Consider the following 21,128-nt stretch of genomic DNA (forward strand, 5'->3'; position numbering starts at 1 on the left):
CTCGATGCCGAAACAAGATTTCTTTCTTGAATGGACTCTGATTTTGATCAAGTAGCTTGTATTTTAAGATTTACAGCGTCACCAGATGAACCTATCTGGATTGTGTAGCAGTGTTGTGGTTTACCTAAGGGGTTCGCGGAGAAGGCAAAACTGTGGCTCCTGATTGGTGAAACCATCGACCAGACTTTCAAACAAAGAGCTACTCCAAGCCCCAGAGCTTATGCGGTACTTGCATCACCAGGCCCGCTTTGCCTAACTTCCCTCCTTAATCCCCTCCGCAGACCTTTCGTGGGTTAGAGATTCTTATTTCCAACTCTGCAGAACCGCAGGCTGCCATGCACCAAGGGGTCACGGGTTGCAGCGGGCAGCGCTGGTGATGGCTTACACAGTCCAGTAGAGGGCCACACTGCACCTCTTCCCTCTCTCCCTGGGTGCCTCCTCCCCAGTGCTTTGAAGGGGCTTTGGATTGTTGGTTGCAGTTCGTTCTGATAGAACAGGCACGATGGTGTAAGAATTTTAAGGTTTAAGCACCGAAGCCATTGCACACTTTTATCACATCACTGTGGCTGTCAGCCCCGTGTAGATATGACACACACACACACACCCTTCGGTAACTGCCCATGCAAATTTAAGCAATGCACAGCAGATGCAGGGACCAGCTTTTGGCTGCAGAATTCTCCTACCTCCAGAAAACCTTCAATAATTGAAAAAATCTTTTATTTTAAAAGTGAGGTCCCAAAGTTAATGAGTTAAGTGGCAGGCATTAGAATGCACACGTCCTTCCGGCCCTCAACACAAAGATTATTCCAGAATGTTAGTTAAACATGAAGCACTTTATTAAAAACAAGACGTTTTCATTTTCTTAAAGCAGCCTGTTTCAAAGCCATGGGTAGTTGCTTCTGAAATGGCCAAGCAGCATTTAACCAAGTGTTCTTACAATACAGCATTAGCCTGGGAACCACGCAAAGAAAGGGGCTTCACGCAAGCCCCCTGACAACAAACGTATTTCCCTTCTTTTGTGTAAAACAACAATCATTAGGAAACAAGTCAGTAGGGGAATCTCTTGAGATCATTATAAATAAAAATAAAATGGCAAAAGCAACAGCCCTCCAAGGGGATGGGACTCAGTAAACTGGACTTCTCTCTCCATACTGTGCTATGCTTTAAAATTTCTCTATGATTTAATCTAAATCTGTACTGAAGCCAAAGGAAACTGAGCACACTAACACACATCTCCACAGAAACGAACACAGGCAAATGACAGCCTCAAAGAAGACGCCTTTTCCTCACAGCAGGTAGTTCATTTGCTAAACAAACATTTCTGCACCCGTGTACACGTTCAATAACATTGGTTGGTCCAGATTGATACATAGATGAACATTTGCCTTTAGTGCTGCTGAGATACACAAACACACAAGGACATTCAAGATCAAAGTATGTACAACCTAAAATCACATGAACACAACACTGGGCACTGCCGAACCTAATGCCCTTCATGGAATTCTCCAGACACACCTTGTTTTATTTCTGCCATCCATGTTCTATCACTGTTCACTTAGGACAAGGGTTCTCAGCCTTCCTAATGCTGTGACCCTTTAATACAGTTCCTCATGTTGTGGTGACACCCCCCACCACCACAAAATTATTTTCATTGCTATTTCATTACTGTAATTTTGCTTCTGTTAAGAATCATAATGTAAATATCTGATACGACACAGGATACCTGATGTTTGATCTCCAATGGGGTTGTGACCCACAGGTTGAGAACTGCTGACTTAGGAAGCATGTGACACCTTGGCCTTCTAGTAGCCAGACTTAACCTTTAAGTTCTTAGTGCATTTGGGATTTGGGAGCTCTTGACACTACATGGTGGAGTAACAATTTCAGACTGTTACTGTGAAACAGAGCAGGAAGTCACTAAGGGAGGCATGGCAAAGCTTTCAGGGTCCCAAATTCGGGTACATTCAGCTGCTTTAATGAATCTTTTGTCCTTCCCCTTACGGCAACACATTTTTCTTTATGTTTGAATTTTATCCAAACAGGTTGAGATTTCTGCTGCACTTGAGAGGAATTGTTTTTATTACTGGAGGTTACCACCGAAGTTTTTTTGGTCTTTCTGTGACTCACAAGGGTCAGTAAGAGAAATGGGCTTAAAAATAATGGTACTGCAAAGTAAATTGAGTAAAATCAGTCTAAATGACTTAAGTCATTAAAGTATGCTAAATTTTGATATACAGAAAAGGCAACTGAATTCCAGAAACATACTATTGTTACCGCACTAATAAAAAATGCTAAGATCATTTTAAATCCAAGATATTTGCAAGCCTAAAGTATCTGGAAGCATGTAGGCCCTCAAGTTTTAGAACCAGACATGTACCATTTTTACTTTTGCTGGGTATCTTTATAAATTCACTTCTAAACTAATGATTCCCATATGGGACTCAATGATGAGATAATCTAAAGCTGTTGTTTATGAAATAAGAGAATACACACTTACAGGCAGGTGTTGATGACTGTTTCATTCACGTTCATCAGAAGCCGGCTCAGACACTTTGTAGGAAGGGTGTTTTTGTGTCTCCTCCCTCTGTATGCAAACGTTTACTCTGTCTTCAGGGAGATGACCACTCTCTCCAGTTTGCTTCTATTTTATTTGAGCAGCAGAAAGAAGAAAATTACCTGGATGAAGTTTCAAAAGCAAAGCATAGCTTGGTCCTTTGGTGCAGAAACTGAATAAAAGTTGGGGCTTTTATTTAACAGGTAGAAACCTGAAGTGCTGCAGAGTCCCAAGATGGTAGGCCCATTGGCGGCCATTTAGGACGGAGTCCTGTTCTGCTGTGTACCCTGTGTACCTGTAGGTACCCTTGGTGGTTTGCCAAGCTTCCTCACCTACCAGGATCACCAGCTGTGTTATAGATTGTGCAGATATTAGCTACATACTTACTAATATGAATAGATATAACTTCTGAAAAAATACATCTTATACAAAAGTAGGATGTAGTCATCTCAGCTGTTCATGCCGAGAGACCCGAGGAAGCAGACAATTTTGTCTGTTGAGTTTTTTTTTCCCCCTTTGAAGGGGGCTCACATTTCAAATGCTTTCTCCAGCAAGAAACAGGAAAAAATAAGGATTGGGAAGTTTCCTCATTCTGTGCTTTGGAAAGGTAGACGAGGATCGCACGTAACTCATGTTCATTGGGAAAGAAATCATTGTACAAGGGCTTTAAAAATACCTTCAAGTCCTAGAATTCCAACCTCTGACCTCTAGGGTTTGGCATCAAGAGGGCTCCCACGTCTCTCCCACTTCTCCATAGTCATGGAGGAACAGACCCAGGGCATTAGTCAGCAGTTTCTGAATCTTGACCCACAATAGGAAAGATACCTTGAGACAGGAGAAATAGATGGAGGCAATTACAACCAGCTACTTGATTGATGGTTGACATTGTCAGGGCTCCACTGCCTGGCAGATTGCAATGGTGTTGAACTCCCTTTGCTACCAATGGATGTTGCTATTGGCAACCGTGCAGTGAAGCCAATAAAAAGGCAAGAAGATGAGAGGAAAACTCAACCTGAGTGGAAGCCGTGGGGTTTGTGCTATAAATTATGTTGCCCTCAGCAATATGTAGCATCAACGTTCAGGGTGGAGGGGAGCGGCTGTCTCACTGCTGCCGGCCGTCTCTGGAAGACGCTGGGTCCAGTTTTATCGTAAAGCACGTGCTTGAAATTTTTTGCTTTAGATGGACTGGCATCCCCTTTTCCGGTTATTTATTTATTGTTAGGAAGGGTAACAGATGTGGGCTCACTGCAGCCTCATATGGACTGATTCTCGATTCCCGTCCGCGATATAAACGGGATGAGATGGTGCGGTTCACTACCCAGAAGCACCTGCGGTGCTTCGGAGCTGCAGACACACAATGATCTTGCAGACCAGGGTCTGTTCCTAACTCCACCCATCCTTTGTTCCTCACCTGAAGGAGGGAGACAGCTCTGCAGAAGCTATTTTCCTTTATAGCGGAGTGATTCAGAAAACTGGCTTAATAAAATCCATAAATCTGCACAGCCTCCTTTTACCTACTCTGCGGAGGCCATTTTTTTCTGCACTCGTTCCCCACCAAGTCTCCCCAGCCTTCCCTGCAGACACAGCGTAAAGGGCAGCTAGCAACGTTATTTCTTAGCGTGCCCGTTCCTTCTCTCCTTTGTCAAGCTTCTCCCTGTGTAATTGCCTCTCTTTCCTGCTCAATTGATGACATGATTCTGCACCCTCATTTTTTGGGGGAGGGGGGAATGTAAGTGCCTTTTGTCTTTGTTTGGATGACTTTCACCTGTCCTTAGCAGTTGTCTTAACCATCTGCCTTAGTCCCCATCTTCTGGCCCCACCCTTTGCCTGGTTTATATTTTATTGTGTTTCTTGCCGTAACAAAGCTGCCTGCCTTCTTGCCAGCTCACTCCACTCCCGTTTTGGTACCTTCATTGTATCCCCCCATCTTCAAACATCTGACCACCATTTCTTTTGGATGTGAGTAAAGTTAATAACTGGGAGTGATCAGTGAAAGTAAGCAAAAAATGTTTTGAGTTTGAGAGTTTAGAGCTGGGCTGACTCTCAAGTTTCACATCCCCGGGGATTTTCAGAGTGCTCAGCATCCCTCTCTGGAGCACCATGTACGTGAACAAAGAGACGACGATTTGTAGGGGCTCTGGACCCTCAAGACCTGTGGGCTCTGGAAAGTTTGTTTGGACAACGGATTTTAATGTTAAGATTTCTGTAGATAAGTTCCTAGTGTAATTTCACTTGACAATGTGGGAAGCAGAGAGATGTAGTGACCTGTCCAAAGTCACCCAGCTCATGATGCAAAGCGAAGGACCGCTCATCCAGTGTTTTTTGTTAAGACAGACCCTGTCCCTAGTGCCTCTAGTGAAATGGGCCTCAGAGCAGCTTTCTAGTCACCACATCTACTTAAAATAGCTTTTTCACCTGGTATAGACCTGACTTCCTAGAGGACGCAGGTTGTATAGATGTTATCTCATGGCCTTTCTAGAATATTCTTTTTTTTCACTTAAGGAAAAATTTTAAATTGAGGTACCTTAAATTTTATTCCCAAACTTTTTCACCTCAAGCTAGTCTGTGCTCAGTCGCAGGGCTCCTCTGGGCCTGGGGAATCTCTCTCTCTGTTGGAAGCAGCTCCAGTGTTCATACGTTACTTGTGCTACATATGGTTGTAGATCCCCTTTGCCTTGGCTTTAATAAAATTATTAATCCATCCTCTGAGGCTTGGTCTACAATGAGGGCCGAATTCCAAAACTGAAGAAGCGAACCATAATCTCACTGCAGAGTTACAGATCCTGTGTAACACCAATCCAACAAACACACCCACTGCGTTCCTACTGTGGACTCTTTGGGAAGATTGGGGTCAGTTGGTGCTCATATGGAGGGGGGCTCACCCAAAAGGCAAATGAGACCAATGGCCTAGCGCATCACTAAGAAACAGTCGGATTAGAAATAAAACACCTAAGAGGCAAATCTGGACTCTTGGGACTGTCTGGCACAAAGGTCTGCTCTAGGAGAGGCTGCAAAGAAGGGAGGTGCTTTAGCAGAAAAGAGCCAAACATAAAGCGGTGTTAGTGACGCTTTTACCACGGTGTCCCCTCAACTCAGCACGAGTGGGGCTGGTAGCCCTCAGGTTCATGGATCCAAATCCAGTAGTGTGGGTTCCTCACGGAAAGTCGAGGGTCATGTTCTCTGCCCGACTCTGTCCCTCATCCTTCCGTTCCTCTGCTGCCAAGCACACTTCCAGGTGCGCTTCCTGGTCCAGTCTATGCAGTCTACACCAGGACTGTCTGAGCTGAAAGGAAAGATGGGTGTGGCTGCGGAAGCAGGTCCGTCAGACTGCAGAGGACCCTCCAGGCCACAGGGTTGCGCAGAGGCTCTTGGGTGGTCTTCTACATCCTGTCCTCGCCTGCCACCTTGAGACTCGCAGGGACCGGGGAGGCAGCAGAGACCTGCAGGCTGTTTTGGTGTAACTCTTCCCACTTCCTCCGGTTGGCAGCCACTGAATCCAGCATGGGCTTCAGCTTTGCATTGACCTTCACCAAGGCCTAGAGCAGAGGAGAAAAGAGTGGAGAGAGAGGAACCTGGGTCATGGACATGCATACTCTCCCCGCTTCTGTTTAAAAGGGGAATGGAAACCGGTTATATGAAAGGCAATGATTACTCTGGTAAACACAAACTATTGCTGAGAAGCAGGCATGCATGCAACACTAGCATGTTCTGTTTGTAGAGCCCGTGCTGAGAACGACAAGAAGATGGCAATGTATTGCTCAAGGGAAAGGCAGCCTTGGAGACTCTGTCTGAGGTTGCAAGTCCGTCAAACAAAACAGAAGACAAAAATGCAGGTCGCCCTTGTCTCTCGCTAACTGTAGCTTTGCCTGCCAGGGAGAGCTCTGCCTATCAGTAGACTGTGAACTTTGGTTTTTCAAAAATGAACTTGCAGTGGCTCTGACACAGAGGCCTGATAAACTTTCCCACGTTAAGAAAGACCAGGAAAATTCCTAAGACAAGAGGAGGGACTCGTTGTCCAAAGGCAAAAGGAGTGGGGGGCCATGCTGAGCACACACACGAACATGGAGTGACGTAGGTCTGAATGGTGTGAAAGGGCAACAGTGCCCTGAGTGTTCTTCTGGGTGTATGCGGGGGAGGGGAGATCTTCATGGGAGCCTGCTGACACGACTTTGTGTCCCTCCCAGAGTCCTGCCCTTCTTTGTGTCTGGTCAGCTTGGTTGCAAGTCCTCTTATTTACTCTTCTGAGTGTTCGTGACTTCGCCCCTTTAGACCTTATAGTCCCTTTCACCCAAACATCTGTTTTCACTCTAGTAGTAACATGTATGGAGACAGATACGATGGGAAGGGAAAGGGGCAGGGAAGAGAGAAATGGAGAGGAGTGTGGGGGTGAGGAGAGGAGAAATGTGGGCAGTGATCAGACGGGGCAGATGGGTCACCAAGCTCGTGAAACTGATGCTTCAGGGTCCCCAACTGCCCCAGAGCCAGAGGTCCTTCTAAATACTTCCTTTTGTGTTTAATTTATCCTTTTGAAGAGAAGGGGTCCCTACTTGCAAGTGGTTTGAGCGACTTCCGACCTCAGAAGCCCTGGATGGCCCCGACAGCAGGCTGTCTCCTTTGAATTTGATGTGCAAGAGCCTTCTGCAGCTTTGGAGTCAGTCTACCAGAGATGGGGCACTATGGGCGGGGGGGGGCGTTGAAGACATTGCCCGTGAACTGGGGTCAGAATGATTCAGAAAGCTCAGGCTAATTATCAGTAGATAACTATCTTACAGGCCACGGGGGCCTGGAGAACACCCTGCCCGACTCGGAAAGCCTCATTAGTCTCTGTCCTATTGGGAAGTTTTAAAACTTAAGCTGTAAAATTAAAAGTTTAGAGTTCCTTTCCTCTCTGTTAAATGCTTTTTATTGATTTGTTTACCTGTGGTATTAGGGAACAAACCCAAGGTCTTGTACATGCAGGGCAGGTGCTCTACCTCTGAGCTCTAACTTTAGTCCTAATACTTTGTCTTTCTTTCCCCTGTATTGGAATAAGCCTTACTGTTTATTATGAAAGACTTCAAGATATTCGACCAATGAAATATGATTAGCAAAGACATCTATCAAGTATCTACATGTAAATAAATATAAATAATAAATATCAGTATCACATAGAACACACATAGCAAAGCACTCTCTAGGTGTGCCCAGTGGCTAAGGAGTGGCCTGCAGTTCTCATCTGAAGAACAGTATGTCCTATAGATGGCAGAGTGTCCTTCCCCTAAGCATAGCTCGGATGACTTGTCAGTAAACCCGACCTACCCCCAAACACATCTGATGAACGGTGAGACTCTTGCTGGTTGAGCTAACTCTTCTCTTCACATCGATGCTCTGTAATGTTTATTCTCATCCATCTCCCATCCCGCTGTGTGTGTGTGTGTGTGTGTGTGTGTGTGTGTGTGTGTGTGTGTGTTCTTTCTGGTGATCTTTGTCACACTAACTAGAAACATCTCATTTAAAAGCTGATGTACCATTTATTTCATATGTAAGGCAAAGCAACAAAATAACCCAGTGACTAAAAATTCCCTGTATTTCCACTAGAAAAACGCAGATGCCCAAATCCTGCTCAATGCTCAGTGTTTGTTTGTCTGTTTGTTTATTTATTTATTTTTGACAACAGTGTGAGGCAGCGATGACTGCCATGGTCTTATTTAGTGTGCCTTGGCACGGGCTCCTCTTTATTCTGATCAAGCCTTTTAATTAAACTGACTACTGTAATTCCTATGGAAATTAGTGTATATGTTATTTTCCTGCTACAAAAGCATTTCTCTAGAACTTTTTTTTTTAATCCCAGGAGCACAAATTGAAATTTTTTTTCTGCTTGAAATGTAATTAAAAACTCATTTGATCACACTATTTCTGGCTCTGTTTTACTTATTAAATTCCTGTAATCAGTTTTCTTTTATGGAGCTGCTGGGAAATGATCTCAAAAGCAACACATTTTTCTCTTCTTTGGCAGGTTCCCGAGCATTTACTAAATTACATTCCTAGCACCTGCCCATGATTCGAATTACTCCACCAATTTATTCTTTAAAGCACTTAAGTTTCTTTGGCTTAGCCCCAAACAGCTTTCCCTCTTAGATTTTCTTCTTTCTTCTTCCTCTGCTTCCTTTGTGTGCAATAAAACCCTGGGGTCGGGGAGAGACGCCGCTTTCTCGGAATTCCTTCTGTTTCTTTGTTTTCTCCTAAGACAGGATCACCACAGGGACAATCGTTTCCCTCAGGACAAGTGTTGATTCTGGACAAAGGCAGCAAAGTTCCGGTCTGGAGGAATTGCTCTGATACTATAATTTTGTTACATAAATGTGGGGGATCTGCAGAGGAAGGAATATCTGCAAACCTAAGCCCCAAGGTTCATGGTGACTGCCAGCCGGGGGTTATGAGCAAGAGAACCGCCTGGAGTACCTACAGAGACAGAGATGTGGACGTTCCTGAAGGCTTGCCACCAGCAGGTAATTCCTGATGGTTCTGGGAAAGTGAATCCTTCCTCATGTAAAGAGAGAGAAACAGTACCCACTGTCACCCATGAAGGACTCATGGATGGATGCCCAACTTCTCTGTGGTATACCTGTGCATGGTCATTCAGTCACTATTTAAATGCCCCAGGAGCAATAAGCACATTACCTCCCAAGGGGGTCCACTTTAATCTCACTATTTGGCTTTAGAATACTGTTTCTTGTTCTGAGCTCAGGTCTATGGCCCTGTACCTTATTCCCAGGGGCCTAATCCTTGGGGCTCTCCCTTTGAAGCAGGCTCTTTCAGAGCGTTGTCAGACTCATGACTCTTGTGTTGACCCCGAGAAAATCCAATCGGTCCTACAAGTTGGAATGCACAACTTGTGTCTTGGGACAACCTTATTGATACCACTAGGCCTCTCTCAATCCATCAGGAGCACCTGGGAGATTTTTGCATGAGGGGGCATACCTTGTACCTAGCCATCTGGGTGGCTGAGGGACTCTTCCTTCCTGGCTCTGAAAGTCACACTCCATTGTTGAGGTTTCTTGTGACTAGCACATGTAGTTTATTCTATATTTTATTGGTATTTTCAATAAGTAACATTCTCACAGCTCAAGGGATAGACAAGGGTACAAAAGGTACAGTGTAAAGTCTTCCTTCGATACTGCCCCAACTGTTGAATTGTTACCCCAAGAGACAATAGATATGACCAGCCGTTGTGTAGCCCTCAAGAAACATTTTTACCTAGATAAGTAAAAACAGATTTTATTTTTTTATGGCTACCTGGTGTTCTAAAGCTGTCAAATTTGTTAAACTAGTTCTCTGTTGTTAATTGAAATGAAGTCTTGTTCACATTTGGTCCTTCTAAGTTATGCTGTCAAGGATATCCTGTATATAGCCATTTTGAAGATGAGGACTATCAGAAGGTCAAATTATAGAATTAGTATTTCTGGGTCAAAGAGTATGTGAATTTGCATTTTGATAGATTCTGCTAAATCAATACATAAAAACAGTGTCTAAGATATAGAGCAAGAAGCTTGTATTAACCAAGCTAACAAGAGGATGAAAATAGAGACTCTAGCTATTGTTTAGAGTAGGGCCTTGGAAAGAGCAGCGTAGAGAAAGCTAAGAAGACACAGATCTGGACTTCTCTCTATCACCCACTCGCTGGTGCGTACACGGGGCACTCGATCTCTCCCGAGCATCACAACACTTTGCTTTAGCGCGTTTTGGATCCCTCACCCATTCCCAGTCCCCGAAAGCAACTCCACCCGGGGAATGGCTCCATCGATGTCTCAGCTGACTCACTCTCTAGGTCTTTCATGGGCCTCTGGCTCCGCCGCCGCCGCCGCCGCCGCTGCCGCCGCTCTGTTTATCTCACCGATTATTTTTTTACTGTTATCACTACATGTTACGGGATGTCTTCTTTGTGTCAGGCCATGTTTCTGGCATGCTGACAGCTAACTTTCTCAAGGACCTTATGAGGTCCAAATTATTATCATCTGTGTTGCTGTTAGTTCGTAATGGAGGAGAACAAAGATCTAAAAGAAAGGACTTGTTTCTAACAGTTCAGAGGGTAATGGAAAAAAACTGACTGGTTACTGCAGTGTCTCCACCCCAGGACTACTGGTGTTAGGGGTCAGATAAATATTTTCTGTGGGGGCTCTACTTTATAGGACACTCTAGAAGCTACTAATAGTTCCCTCCCATTACCTAAGTTGTGTTAACCAAAAATATTTCAAAAATAAAATATACTTCTAGCTGTCTGCAGACTCATCCCGATCAAGAACCACAGTGCTTAACTGAACCAAGCTTCCCACCACGTGGTATGAGCCCTTATAGCATACTTGCTAGCAAAGGAAGAGAGGATGCCTTCCTTCGGCCAGATGATGCTCCCCCTTTCCCATTTCTGATGACATTTAAGAAGAGGAGACGAGGAGGGTTTGTACAGTGAACACCCGCCGCACTAGGATAGGGCCGGGAGTTTGCTGCCGTTATCTACGGAAGTGTCACGGCAGTTCTACATGGTAGGTTCCTTTGTCATCTCCTTAGAGGTAAGGACGTTGCAGCTCAGCAAGGTCCAATGACCTGCCTGTCGTCATACAGTGAGAGACTGAGGAGGTTTAAAGTACTGTGTGGCAGTTCCCTCCCTAGATAACTGGTCCTCCTTGGCCATTCAAGTCATGCCTGGCCCTCTCTCAGAAGCATCCCATCATCTGCCTTTGAATGCAGACCCGGATGTACGCCATCTAGCTCTGCAATCATGTTCTCCATGCTTAAAATGTTTTTATATTTTATTTTTAGAACTTTAAAGATGTGACCCTCTCTTGTTTTCTGTGTGGCAGGTGCTTTGCTGTAGCAATGGGACGCTGACTGACGGCTAGGCCTCTCCGTGAGCTCTGCACAGAAACAGAGTCCTTCTGCTTTGCTTTTTTATTTAAGTTTAAATATCTAGTTCCTGTTACAGTGACCCCAGGAGACAGTGGTCTTTCTTTCCCTGTCACAGACCAATGGCTTCTTAGTCTTAACAAGAGTGGCTAAGAGAGAGGCTGACATGTTCTGACCCCGCTGCCCAATCCAGCTGTACAAACAAACTTAGAAGCTCCACCTCCAGGGGAACACAGAGCTCTTAGTGCTATCATTCCTGAGACTGTATTTCCTTCAGCTCACTGAGCGGCTGACAGGCTAACTTTATTTTCTCCCCTCTGCCATGATCCATACCTGCCACCATCTGAGCTTGGTGTATATCCACCTTTGACCACAGTCACTTCTGGGATCTCGACAAGATGTGGGACAAGAGTAAATAAAGGGCCTGGCTTGCTCCTAGAAGCAAAGAAAGCCCCTCTGCCTGGTGGGTAGCTGTTACTCCACTGTTGGAAGGGCACCAAGAGAAACCAAATTCACACCAGGCCGAGCTTTGCACCTGAACACACCCAAACATATCTCCAGTACTTTAACAATATCTAAGGAAGCTATCTGAGCTGGATATTCACTTTTAGAGATGAAGATCATTGTTGTTGAATTACAGTTCCAAATTGTTAGCAACATGACAGCGTTTTTCTGTCATTTCTTACCAGCACCTTATAAAAGAGAACTCTTAGAAACTGAGAGACAATTTATGGAACAGAAAGAATTCAAAGTTCTTTTCGAAATACTCCCCCCTTTTTAATTGCCCAGGGCGAACCCAGGGCATGTTGGGCAAGGCTACATCTCTGCCTCCTTGGTTTTTGATGAAATGGACAACTGGAGTTAGCGCTCACCTCAGGCATGTTTTGTGGCATTTCTCTGCCGCTATGACTGTCTCCTTTCTGAGGGAAAATGTCAGGGGTCCTTTGAGGACTGGAATTTTGGAATGGAAAAGTGTAGACACTATGCGCAGCTGACATAGACACCCAGACCTCCAGCAAGGGGGGCAAGGGACACACCAACAGTGGCAGGCCTTCAGATCCTCTCAGGTTCGTACGACTGATGAGTCACGGGGGGCAAGCGTGTCTCTGAGAAAAAACCTAGGAGGCTTCTATTTACAGTGTGTAATTGCAGAATGAAGCAGCCAAGTGTGAGTCTTAACATATAGACTAGTGAACCGCTGAACTTCTAGATTCCAAAGGCAGAGATTACTGTTGGGTTAACAGATACAGCCCCGGACTGGACAGGCCACTTTGCAGTGATACAGTCGGCCGTGAGTCGTATTTGAACCGCTCCTCTCCCACATGCTGTCATGGCTGGACACAGTGACTTGACCATGCGTAGCTGAACTCATCACCTTCCTTCAGACCCCCATCGGCTCACAGGGCCACTCTCTTGGGAGCTGAGCCTTGTCATCCATCCAGGGGTTCTACTCTGAAATTCACAGCTCTGCCCTTCCTCTTGCGTGCCGAAGTCACCAGCCTGTTTACTTCCACCCAAAGGGCCTCTACTTCTGTCTGTTGTGGACGCTACAGCCTGCCTTCAGGGTACCATACTCCTCCATCTGAATTCCGTAACGGCATCCTAACTAGTCTCCCTGCCTCCCCTTTGCTCCAGTCCAACCAGCTCTCAAAGGGTCTCAAACTTGCCATTTCCTCCTGAAATGTGGCTCCCACTGAGTGCCGATATACTCAGCAGAACAAGCCCAAAGCTCTCAAACACAGCCTGAGAAACCCTATGAGAGAATGAGAATTCTCATTCTTGTGACCCTATCAGATCATGAGAGAGAAAGAAATATGGAAATAAAACAAACTATAAACCCGATGTCTAACTTGGGTGACAGTTCAAAACCAGAACTTTGAAATGCCCAAGTAATTCCCTGAGGCTTCCTAGAAAACCCGAAGCACTGGTCTTCCCATGCACTCAAGCATGCTCATGAGTTTAAAGGCTCTGTATGCTGTTTGGCAGGGGAGCTGCTGAGAGCTGGTGGTACCCGTGAGAGCAGATGGGGACGCTCCAGGGTCCAGATGGAGACAGCAAACAGCCTCCTAAACATCACTCTTTCCCTCCCCAGTCCAATGGCTTTTGAAACTCAAGGTTGTGTAAAAATTAATTTGCATTAAATTGCTTAAGATAATGTATTAACTACCATATGAGGCTCCCAGCCGTTTTGAAGCCGTACTTGGAAAAGCAAATAACCAAACGATAGTGGTGAATACAGAAGCAAGCCCAGACTTCTTGAAAGAAATGTCTTCACAGTAACGCTAGCCTTAGAGCATCTATTTGTATCATTTTCAGAAGTCTGGAAATAGAGAATAAATATTTACATCTGTTACACATGTAACTCTGTCAGGTTCTGTATCCATGCTTCATATGATTTTTCCTTATTAAGTCCTCAATGAAACCAGCAGGAGATACATCCTTATTCTCCCATTTTCTGGACAACAAACAAACAAACAAACAAAACAAAAAACCAACAAACAAAAACAACAACAAAGAAGTGGGTGGCCCAGAAATGTTACATGATTTGCCTGGGGAAGACAGTATTGGGGTTTGGACATGGATTTCTGAATCTAGAGTCCACAGTAGTCACCAACGGCCATAATTGTGACGTCAACATATGATTTTGTGTAGCATACCGAAGATGAAAATTAAACAGGAAAAATGAACTTCTAGGCAGGTCTTGCTTGCCCATCCTAAAGAATATAATCCCCCATCAATGTCCTCAACAGACTCCAGTCCTGCAGTGGTTTGACTCATGTGAAGGAGTCAGCAGGAGGGACACCACCCTGCAAATCAGGAACAGGCTCAAAGGTTGTCAAGCTACGGGGCTGACATTTGGTGACAGGAACAGGGGTGGAAGTCAGAACAAGCCCCTGCAGAGGTTGTGACTCGTGCAGCTGACTCGGTGGCCTTACAGCAGCTGAGAGAGGGCGCTATCAACTGCTCCTCCTTCTTCCTTGGCCACAGCAAAAGGGTCAAGAGACTCTGACCTTATAACCTTTGCCCTGTCTGGGGACACAGTCATTTATTCTGTTGACAGTGTGGCATTTCTAGCAGAGTTTGCAAGCTGCCTGTCTGGTATGCATTTTAGCCTTCCTTGAACTTATCAATGGTCAGGGAGATGCAAGCAGAATTCATAAGGCAGAATTTCGGGGACAATGCTTGAAAGGCTCACACTCAGCTGGGAGGCGCTTCTCCTTGCCTTTATCCCTATCTCCTTGCTGTTGCTGGAACTTCAATTTAATGGCGGGAGCTACAGTGGCTATCTTGTGATGGTGAGCTGAACTTTAACAAGGCAGCCATGTGCTAAAAAGGATAGAGAAGGTCTAGGTGTCATCATGCCTGTGCAGGAACCATAGCATAGCGGTGCAGATGGGCTAGTCTAGGTTATTTTTATCTGTACTAGGGCCAGAATATAAATGATGTCGTAGTTCGGCCTCTGTTTTCTGACTGTCTGTGAAGATGGCAGGATGTTTTAATCACCTTGATCCTCAAACAAACTGATCTCCTGCGGGAGTGGGAGAGGGAGAGAGGGAGAGAGGGAGAGAGGAAGAGAGAGAGAGAGAGAGAGAGAGAGAGAGAGAGAGAGAGAGAGAGAGAGGTTTGTGTGTGTGTATTCATGTACATGAGTGTGTGTTTTTCAACTTTTATTTTCTTAGCAGTGGGTTATAAATGAACTCTCATGGTCAGCAGAAGCTAAGGCTGGCCTGCCACACTTCCTTGAGTACAGAGCCTATTCCATGAACCCCCCTCCTCCAGGCTGGCCACAGGAGTATCCCAGTGATTTGTTTAGAAAAGTGCCTGAGGCCCACGTCAAGGCAGTCAGTACCTTAGCAGAACCTGACCTGGAAAGCCCTCCTCCTCTTACTGTGGTACAGTAACAGCTATCATGACAGAGATGTGACTTCAGAGCCTGGCAGGCCCTAGTTCCATTCAAAGCTAACCACTGGGCCACTCTTTAGCCAGGCCCAAATTGTGTGCAGAGCAAGCCATCAGAGTGCGTGGTCTAGGTTCCCTTCTCAGAGGACGGGCGACTGGACCGTGCGCAACACCCACCACCCAGTAGGAAAACTCGTAGAAGCCAACTTGTCACATGCACACACCCCAACAGAGGGAAGACATTATTATTCAAGTGTCAAGATAACTGGAACCCCGCTGGGGCAGGCAGGGGAGAGGACATGTGCCCCTGGCACCCCCCACCCCCATTCCCCTAGGGACAGCTACACACCTACAGCCCCTCTCTGCTCCCTCACCACATGAGCTGTGAAATCCCATGACTGCCTGAACTAACCTGAGCACTCTGACTTTGGTTCCCACTCTTCCATCTCCGGGTCTCATTTGAATTCCTCCCCCAAACAACTCTGAACTAGCACTGGCTGATGGGTGTCCCACCTTCCTCAGCGTAGAAACATGGTTTTGATACTCACCCATAGCCCTGCCCACTTCCGGTTAGAGTCAAGAAGAAGCGGCCGGTGTTGCCCTTTCCCCGAGCCCCAGCCTGCTCAGCAGAGAGGACCATTTTTCTTAGAAGGTTGAACAGTCTCATCCTGTCCTGATTTGTGAGCCCGGCAGGCACTGAAGGAGGCTGGCGGCTCCCTCTGGTGGCACAATCAATGTGACACACAGTTGTAGCTCTTAAGGAAGGGGACACAAAGGGGTCAGCCGGCTAGCTGCTGGTCGTCATTTAGCCTGGCACAATCCAGGTGAACCCAGAAAGGAAACCCTGCAGCAAGCTACTTCCCCCTTGTGTGAATTCAGTATTACACTGTGCTTCCCATACGGGGTGGATTGCTTTGTCCAACCGGGGAAGATGATTTTTCTACCTGTGGGTTTTACTACTGAGCAATGACAAATTGGCTGTGTGAGAGGTTTGCAGAAACTAAAACGTATTGTCAGGGGTGTGCACGTGTGTGTGTGTGTGTGTGTGTGTGTGTGTGTGTGTGTGTGTGTGTGTGTTGGTGAGACTGGAGATCTCAAAAATCTAAATAATGGGTGATAGTTACCCAAAGAACAGTAAAGGTGACAAAGCCACAGAGATAATGCTTCGTCCAGGAGCAGACAGGCTCGTTAGAACCCCGAGCAAGCATGACTCAGACCAGCAGTTGGAATCTTAGGGCATCATCGACCCATGGTGTACCTGGAGATGGCGCTCCTGGTGTCTATCCTGGAAGCTGATTACGATACCAGCAATAACTTACAAAGAGGTCATTTTCTTTCCAGGGCTGGAGAGAACTGCCAGTGCATGTGAAAGTTAACATACAATCCAGCTCTTTCTTTCTGTTTCTGTTCTGACCCCACAGTTGCGTGTTCTGCTTTCTTCTTTATATGCTCGAGGGATTTCTTTGCGGGAAAAGATATTCACGATGACATTAACATTCTGAATTAATGAGGCAAGAAATTTAGACTCCCAGGATTAAAGCACTGCTATTTCCATAATGTCAGGCTGTATGATACAGCTGGGCATGGTGGGGACTGTACAGGGTGCAGCTGAATGAGCACATCTATGGGCATAGCCTGTGCTGGGGCTGCCCATTGCTTGTATTCTAGAGAGCAGATGATGAACCACTGAGTAACTGGTGGGGCTTGGTTTCGAGGCCAGGCCAGGAGCACTGCATCTTTACTGATTTAACATCACATCCGTGCAGTGGGTGGGTGTCTTGGGGTCTGTTTATATAGATTATGCACCTGACACTGGGGAAATCAGATTCATAAACCCTAAATTGGCTAGGTTCGATGTAAAGCAGGTCTGGCAGGTCAGTCCAGGCCTGCTTGGGTACAAGACCTGTGGCATCCTCTTATCTGGGATCTTAGCTGGTGTGTTGGGCACACAAACCACTTCCTGTCTTATTGCAGGACCAATGACAGAGGAGTACCCTTCTTTTTCAAGGGGTTTGTTTAAGAATCCCTGATGGTGCAAGGATAGTTCAAAAAGCAAGACCACATCAACAGCATCTCAAAAATTTTAGGTATAGATGGTGAATCTTTTTTATCTACAATTCACTTCCACCTTGCTTTGGAAAGATAAAACAAGGACGGTGAGGAATAATTGACAGGCCGGCTGAAGGACAGCCCCTGTGAATAGGAGCTGAGAACAGTGCCTTCTGTTCTAATGAGCCCCTCTAGGACAGGGTCCTGGGTTATCCTGGTGGCTGGGTTTTCCGAGCAGTCTGGTAGCTCATCAATCATGTTCATTGTGAGGGCGACTCCTGACTTGGCAGGAATGGTTGCTGACCCAAAGCTGCAGCTTTTGATGAATGGGGCTTCCTATAAGAGGTGGTCGGGACATGTAACTAAAATGTAGCCACACGGTAATAATCCACCTTTTTACACATCAGAGTGTTTTCCAATAAAATTAGGCCACCTGAGGTTTTATAGAAATACATAAAATTCATTTTTCCCCCCAAATTCAATGTGGAAAGGGGACCATTAAAATTTTTGAGTTTGGTGAACTGCAAATACTCATTTTCTCACTTTATTTTTTATTTTTTTTGGTTTTTCGAGACAGGGTTTCTCTGTGTAGCTTTGCGCCTCTCCTGGAACTCACTTGGTAGCCCAGGCTGGCCTCGAACTCACAGAGATCCACCTGGCTCTGCCTCCCATGTGCTGGGATTAAAGGCGTGCGCCACCACCGCCCGGCCATTTTCTCACTTTAAAACGTTTATCTCGTGTGCCTTGAGGCTGAGAGATCCCAGTGCATAGGGTGTATGTGTAGGAGATAAACACAGTTGCAAACCTGTGCCTTTAGTATGAATAGTGTTCCGAGGACAGTGCTGCAGGGCCTCCAAGGACGGATTCTATAATATGCTCTTAGCATTTACTCTATTTACAAGCAAGTGTTTGGAAGTTTCCCTAAGAGTCAGAGACTAATTAACTGTAGTAATAAGTGGGCACAATGCAAGAGTTTGCGTGTGTATGTATGTGTGTGTCATGCATGTATGGGTGCATATACTTATGTGAGTTTAAAAGAGGCTCTCACTCCCATCAGCAAGCAACACTCATATATCAAAGTGGGAGTCATCAAGATTTCACATCTCAATACTCCAGACTTAGGGAGACTGAGACCCACAGCCTCCAGGAGGGATGCCTTGTCTTTAGGTCAGGACTTTGGGGACAGAAATCCCCTATTCTTTTAGTGGCCATTTCCTGTATGGTAGGGAAATTCCCCTCTTCTTAATTCTAGGACAATAAAGATAGTGAGATTTTTCAAGGGAAAGAATAAGAAGATAAATAAGAGAGTGTCTTTTCACTTCCCACTAGATCTATGTCTCAATCATCCACATTTCTCTTTATCTACGTCTGTATGGAGGGTGTTGCATTAGTAGCTGCCTCTTTGCCCACGGAAAGGGCTTCATCTGCCCACTGTAGCACCTGGCAGAGGGCAGATCATTGTAGCTCTTCATTTCTTGCATTATATGCTTCTCATAGGCTAAGATACATGGATGTTTGTATGTATAGGGCCAGTGGGACCAATACCCTCACAGTTTACTTACATTTCTAATGTGCAGTTTTTGTTCTATGGGAACATAGATTTTAATAGGTTAAACACTTCCCTGTGGGCAGCACATCCATCTCTCAAATGGTAGGTAGATATATTAATTTAATTTTCAGTCATTGACCATTTAAGACAAAACAAGCTTCCTAATAAAAAGACACACTAGATTTGCTTAGAACTAAAATTAAAATTTTATAGAGAAAAATAAGCAGACCTAAAAATACTAAAGAGCATGGGGAAATGTGAAACTGGACTTACCAGACATTAAAGTCTATCATAAAGTGTTATTTGAGGCCAACCAGGGTCACATAGTGAGACTCTGTCCAAAACTAAACCAAACCAAATCACCAAAGCCAAAAACCTCCAAACAAACCAGCAAACAAATCTATTAATATATGTACAGCATAAACAAAGTGAAAAGATGATGACTAACCGGGAAAAAAATGTAATATAAAATGAGTTCCTACTCAGTAGGAAAGGAGGAAAGTAGATTTTAGTAAGTAAATCTAAAACTACATCATACATACGGTATGGAAAATGAAAGTGAAAACTATAGCGATGTATTTTATGTACAGGATACTAACAAGAATTAAAGAAATTTGATAACACCACTTCTTGTTACTCAGGGTACAGTGACTTGACGCTTCAGGTCTTACTGATGGGTATGGTGGTATTTTATTTGTACTGAAATGTGATTTTAATTGTATGTTAATAAATAAAGTTGCCCGGGGGTCAGAGCTATTAGAGCCATAGCAAAAGCTGGGCGTTGGTGGTGCATGCCTTTAATCTCAGCACTTGGTAGGCAGAGCTAGGTAGATCTCTATGTGTTCAAGGATACAGCCAGCATTGGAAACACATGCCTTTAATCTCAATGCCAACCATAGAAGACCTGGAGGTCTATACAGACAGGCAGTGATGAGGCAGTCATGTGGTTGGTTTTACAACCAATGAGAAGGCAGAACAGAAAGTCTATATAAAGACAAACAGACAGGAAGTAGGTCTCTTTCAGAGAGGTCTCTTGGCTGAAGAGGCTAGCTGCAGCAGGCGGGTAAGGCTCTTAGCTCTGATCTCTTGGCTTTCGTCTTTGCATTGGCTCTGTGTTTCTTATTTAATAAGACGGTTGGTTACATCTACAGATGGGGATATAAAATAGCTCAAATTCCATGAAACAAACATTGGCAGTAGCCATCCAGGTTCCAAATATCTACTTCAAAGGCCAGTGACCAAACTTCTGGTTATTCATCCTATCAATAAAGTGTAGAAATGGTGTGTTTATGAGGATAATTGTATCCTGTTCACACCGGCAAACTTTTAGAAACACCAGTGTCCACAAATAATTATTAGTTAAATACCTTTATCTTTATCTTCAAGATCTAATACAATGCAGCCATCAAAGAATGGGCCAGCCCTGACTACAAATCAGAAACAATCTCAAAATATATTACGTGTAAAGAAGGGCACATCCCAACCTTCTTGTCTCTGTACAGCAACAAGCAGGCATTGTGTGCTGAAATCAGTGTTGAGACACTGTATTCTTGCTTTATATAGACTGTCTTTATTGTTCACCCTGGTTAATAGTGGTTGATCTCAGAGAGAGGGAAAGTGAGGCAGGTCGACAGCCTGGGGAGAATCATTTCTTGATGCTTTTTGTTTCTCAAACATTTTAAATTGTTTTCACTGGGCATGTGTTAACGAGTCAACGATAAAATATTTAAAACCCTACCACAGGACTGGAGGTACAGCTCAGTGGCAGAGTGCTTACCCAGCATGCATAAGGCCGGGTGTGCAATCCTCAGGAATACAATAAATAATAAATAAATAAACACACCAGGGCTATTTTTGGCCACGTGAGAAGCGTTAAATGAATCAATAGTTCCGAAGTTTTCTCAGTCTGAGAATAGAAAAGACAAATGCTTATTTCATAAAGATCAAATTAAATCAGTATTTTCTCACTCTCCTTCAAAAATGATTTTAATACCTTCTATACGCTGCAACGGCGCTGTGCATGTACACTCGCCTCTCTGGCCCACCTGTCTCCATCGGAAATGAGGGCTGACCACCTCATTGGGCCTCAACATCCCCTCCGAAAGGCGATCAATGTCCCCTGGCTGACCATTAAATAGATTTTGAAAAACTCTTCAATCCCTATCAGTCCCCAATCCTTATTTAGTTCCTCAGCTC

At 44.9% G+C, this 21,128-nt stretch overlaps 1 protein-coding gene across 3 annotated transcripts in view; it reads right to left on the reverse strand.

Annotated features, from left to right (window-relative positions):
- Positions 1-812: 812 nt before the first annotated feature.
- Pde11a (phosphodiesterase 11A) overlaps positions 813-21,128 on the reverse strand; it is a 351,064-nt gene continuing 330,748 nt past the window's right edge. For 2 of the 3 annotated variants that reach the window (XM_052724559.1, XM_052724560.1), the window contains exon 20: positions 813-6,090. In XM_052724559.1, coding sequence (XP_052580519.1) covers positions 5,935-6,090 — 156 coding nt within the window. In that variant the 3' untranslated portion in view covers positions 813-5,934. The remainder of the gene's footprint in view (positions 6,091-21,128) is intronic. The other variant, XR_008215103.1, reaches the window with a different exon arrangement.

This window comes from Peromyscus californicus, unplaced genomic scaffold (genome assembly GCF_007827085.1).
Source record: "Peromyscus californicus insignis strain IS unplaced genomic scaffold, ASM782708v3 Scaffold_7__1_contigs__length_154581171, whole genome shotgun sequence".
Classification (NCBI taxonomy): domain Eukaryota; kingdom Metazoa; phylum Chordata; class Mammalia; order Rodentia; family Cricetidae; genus Peromyscus; species Peromyscus californicus.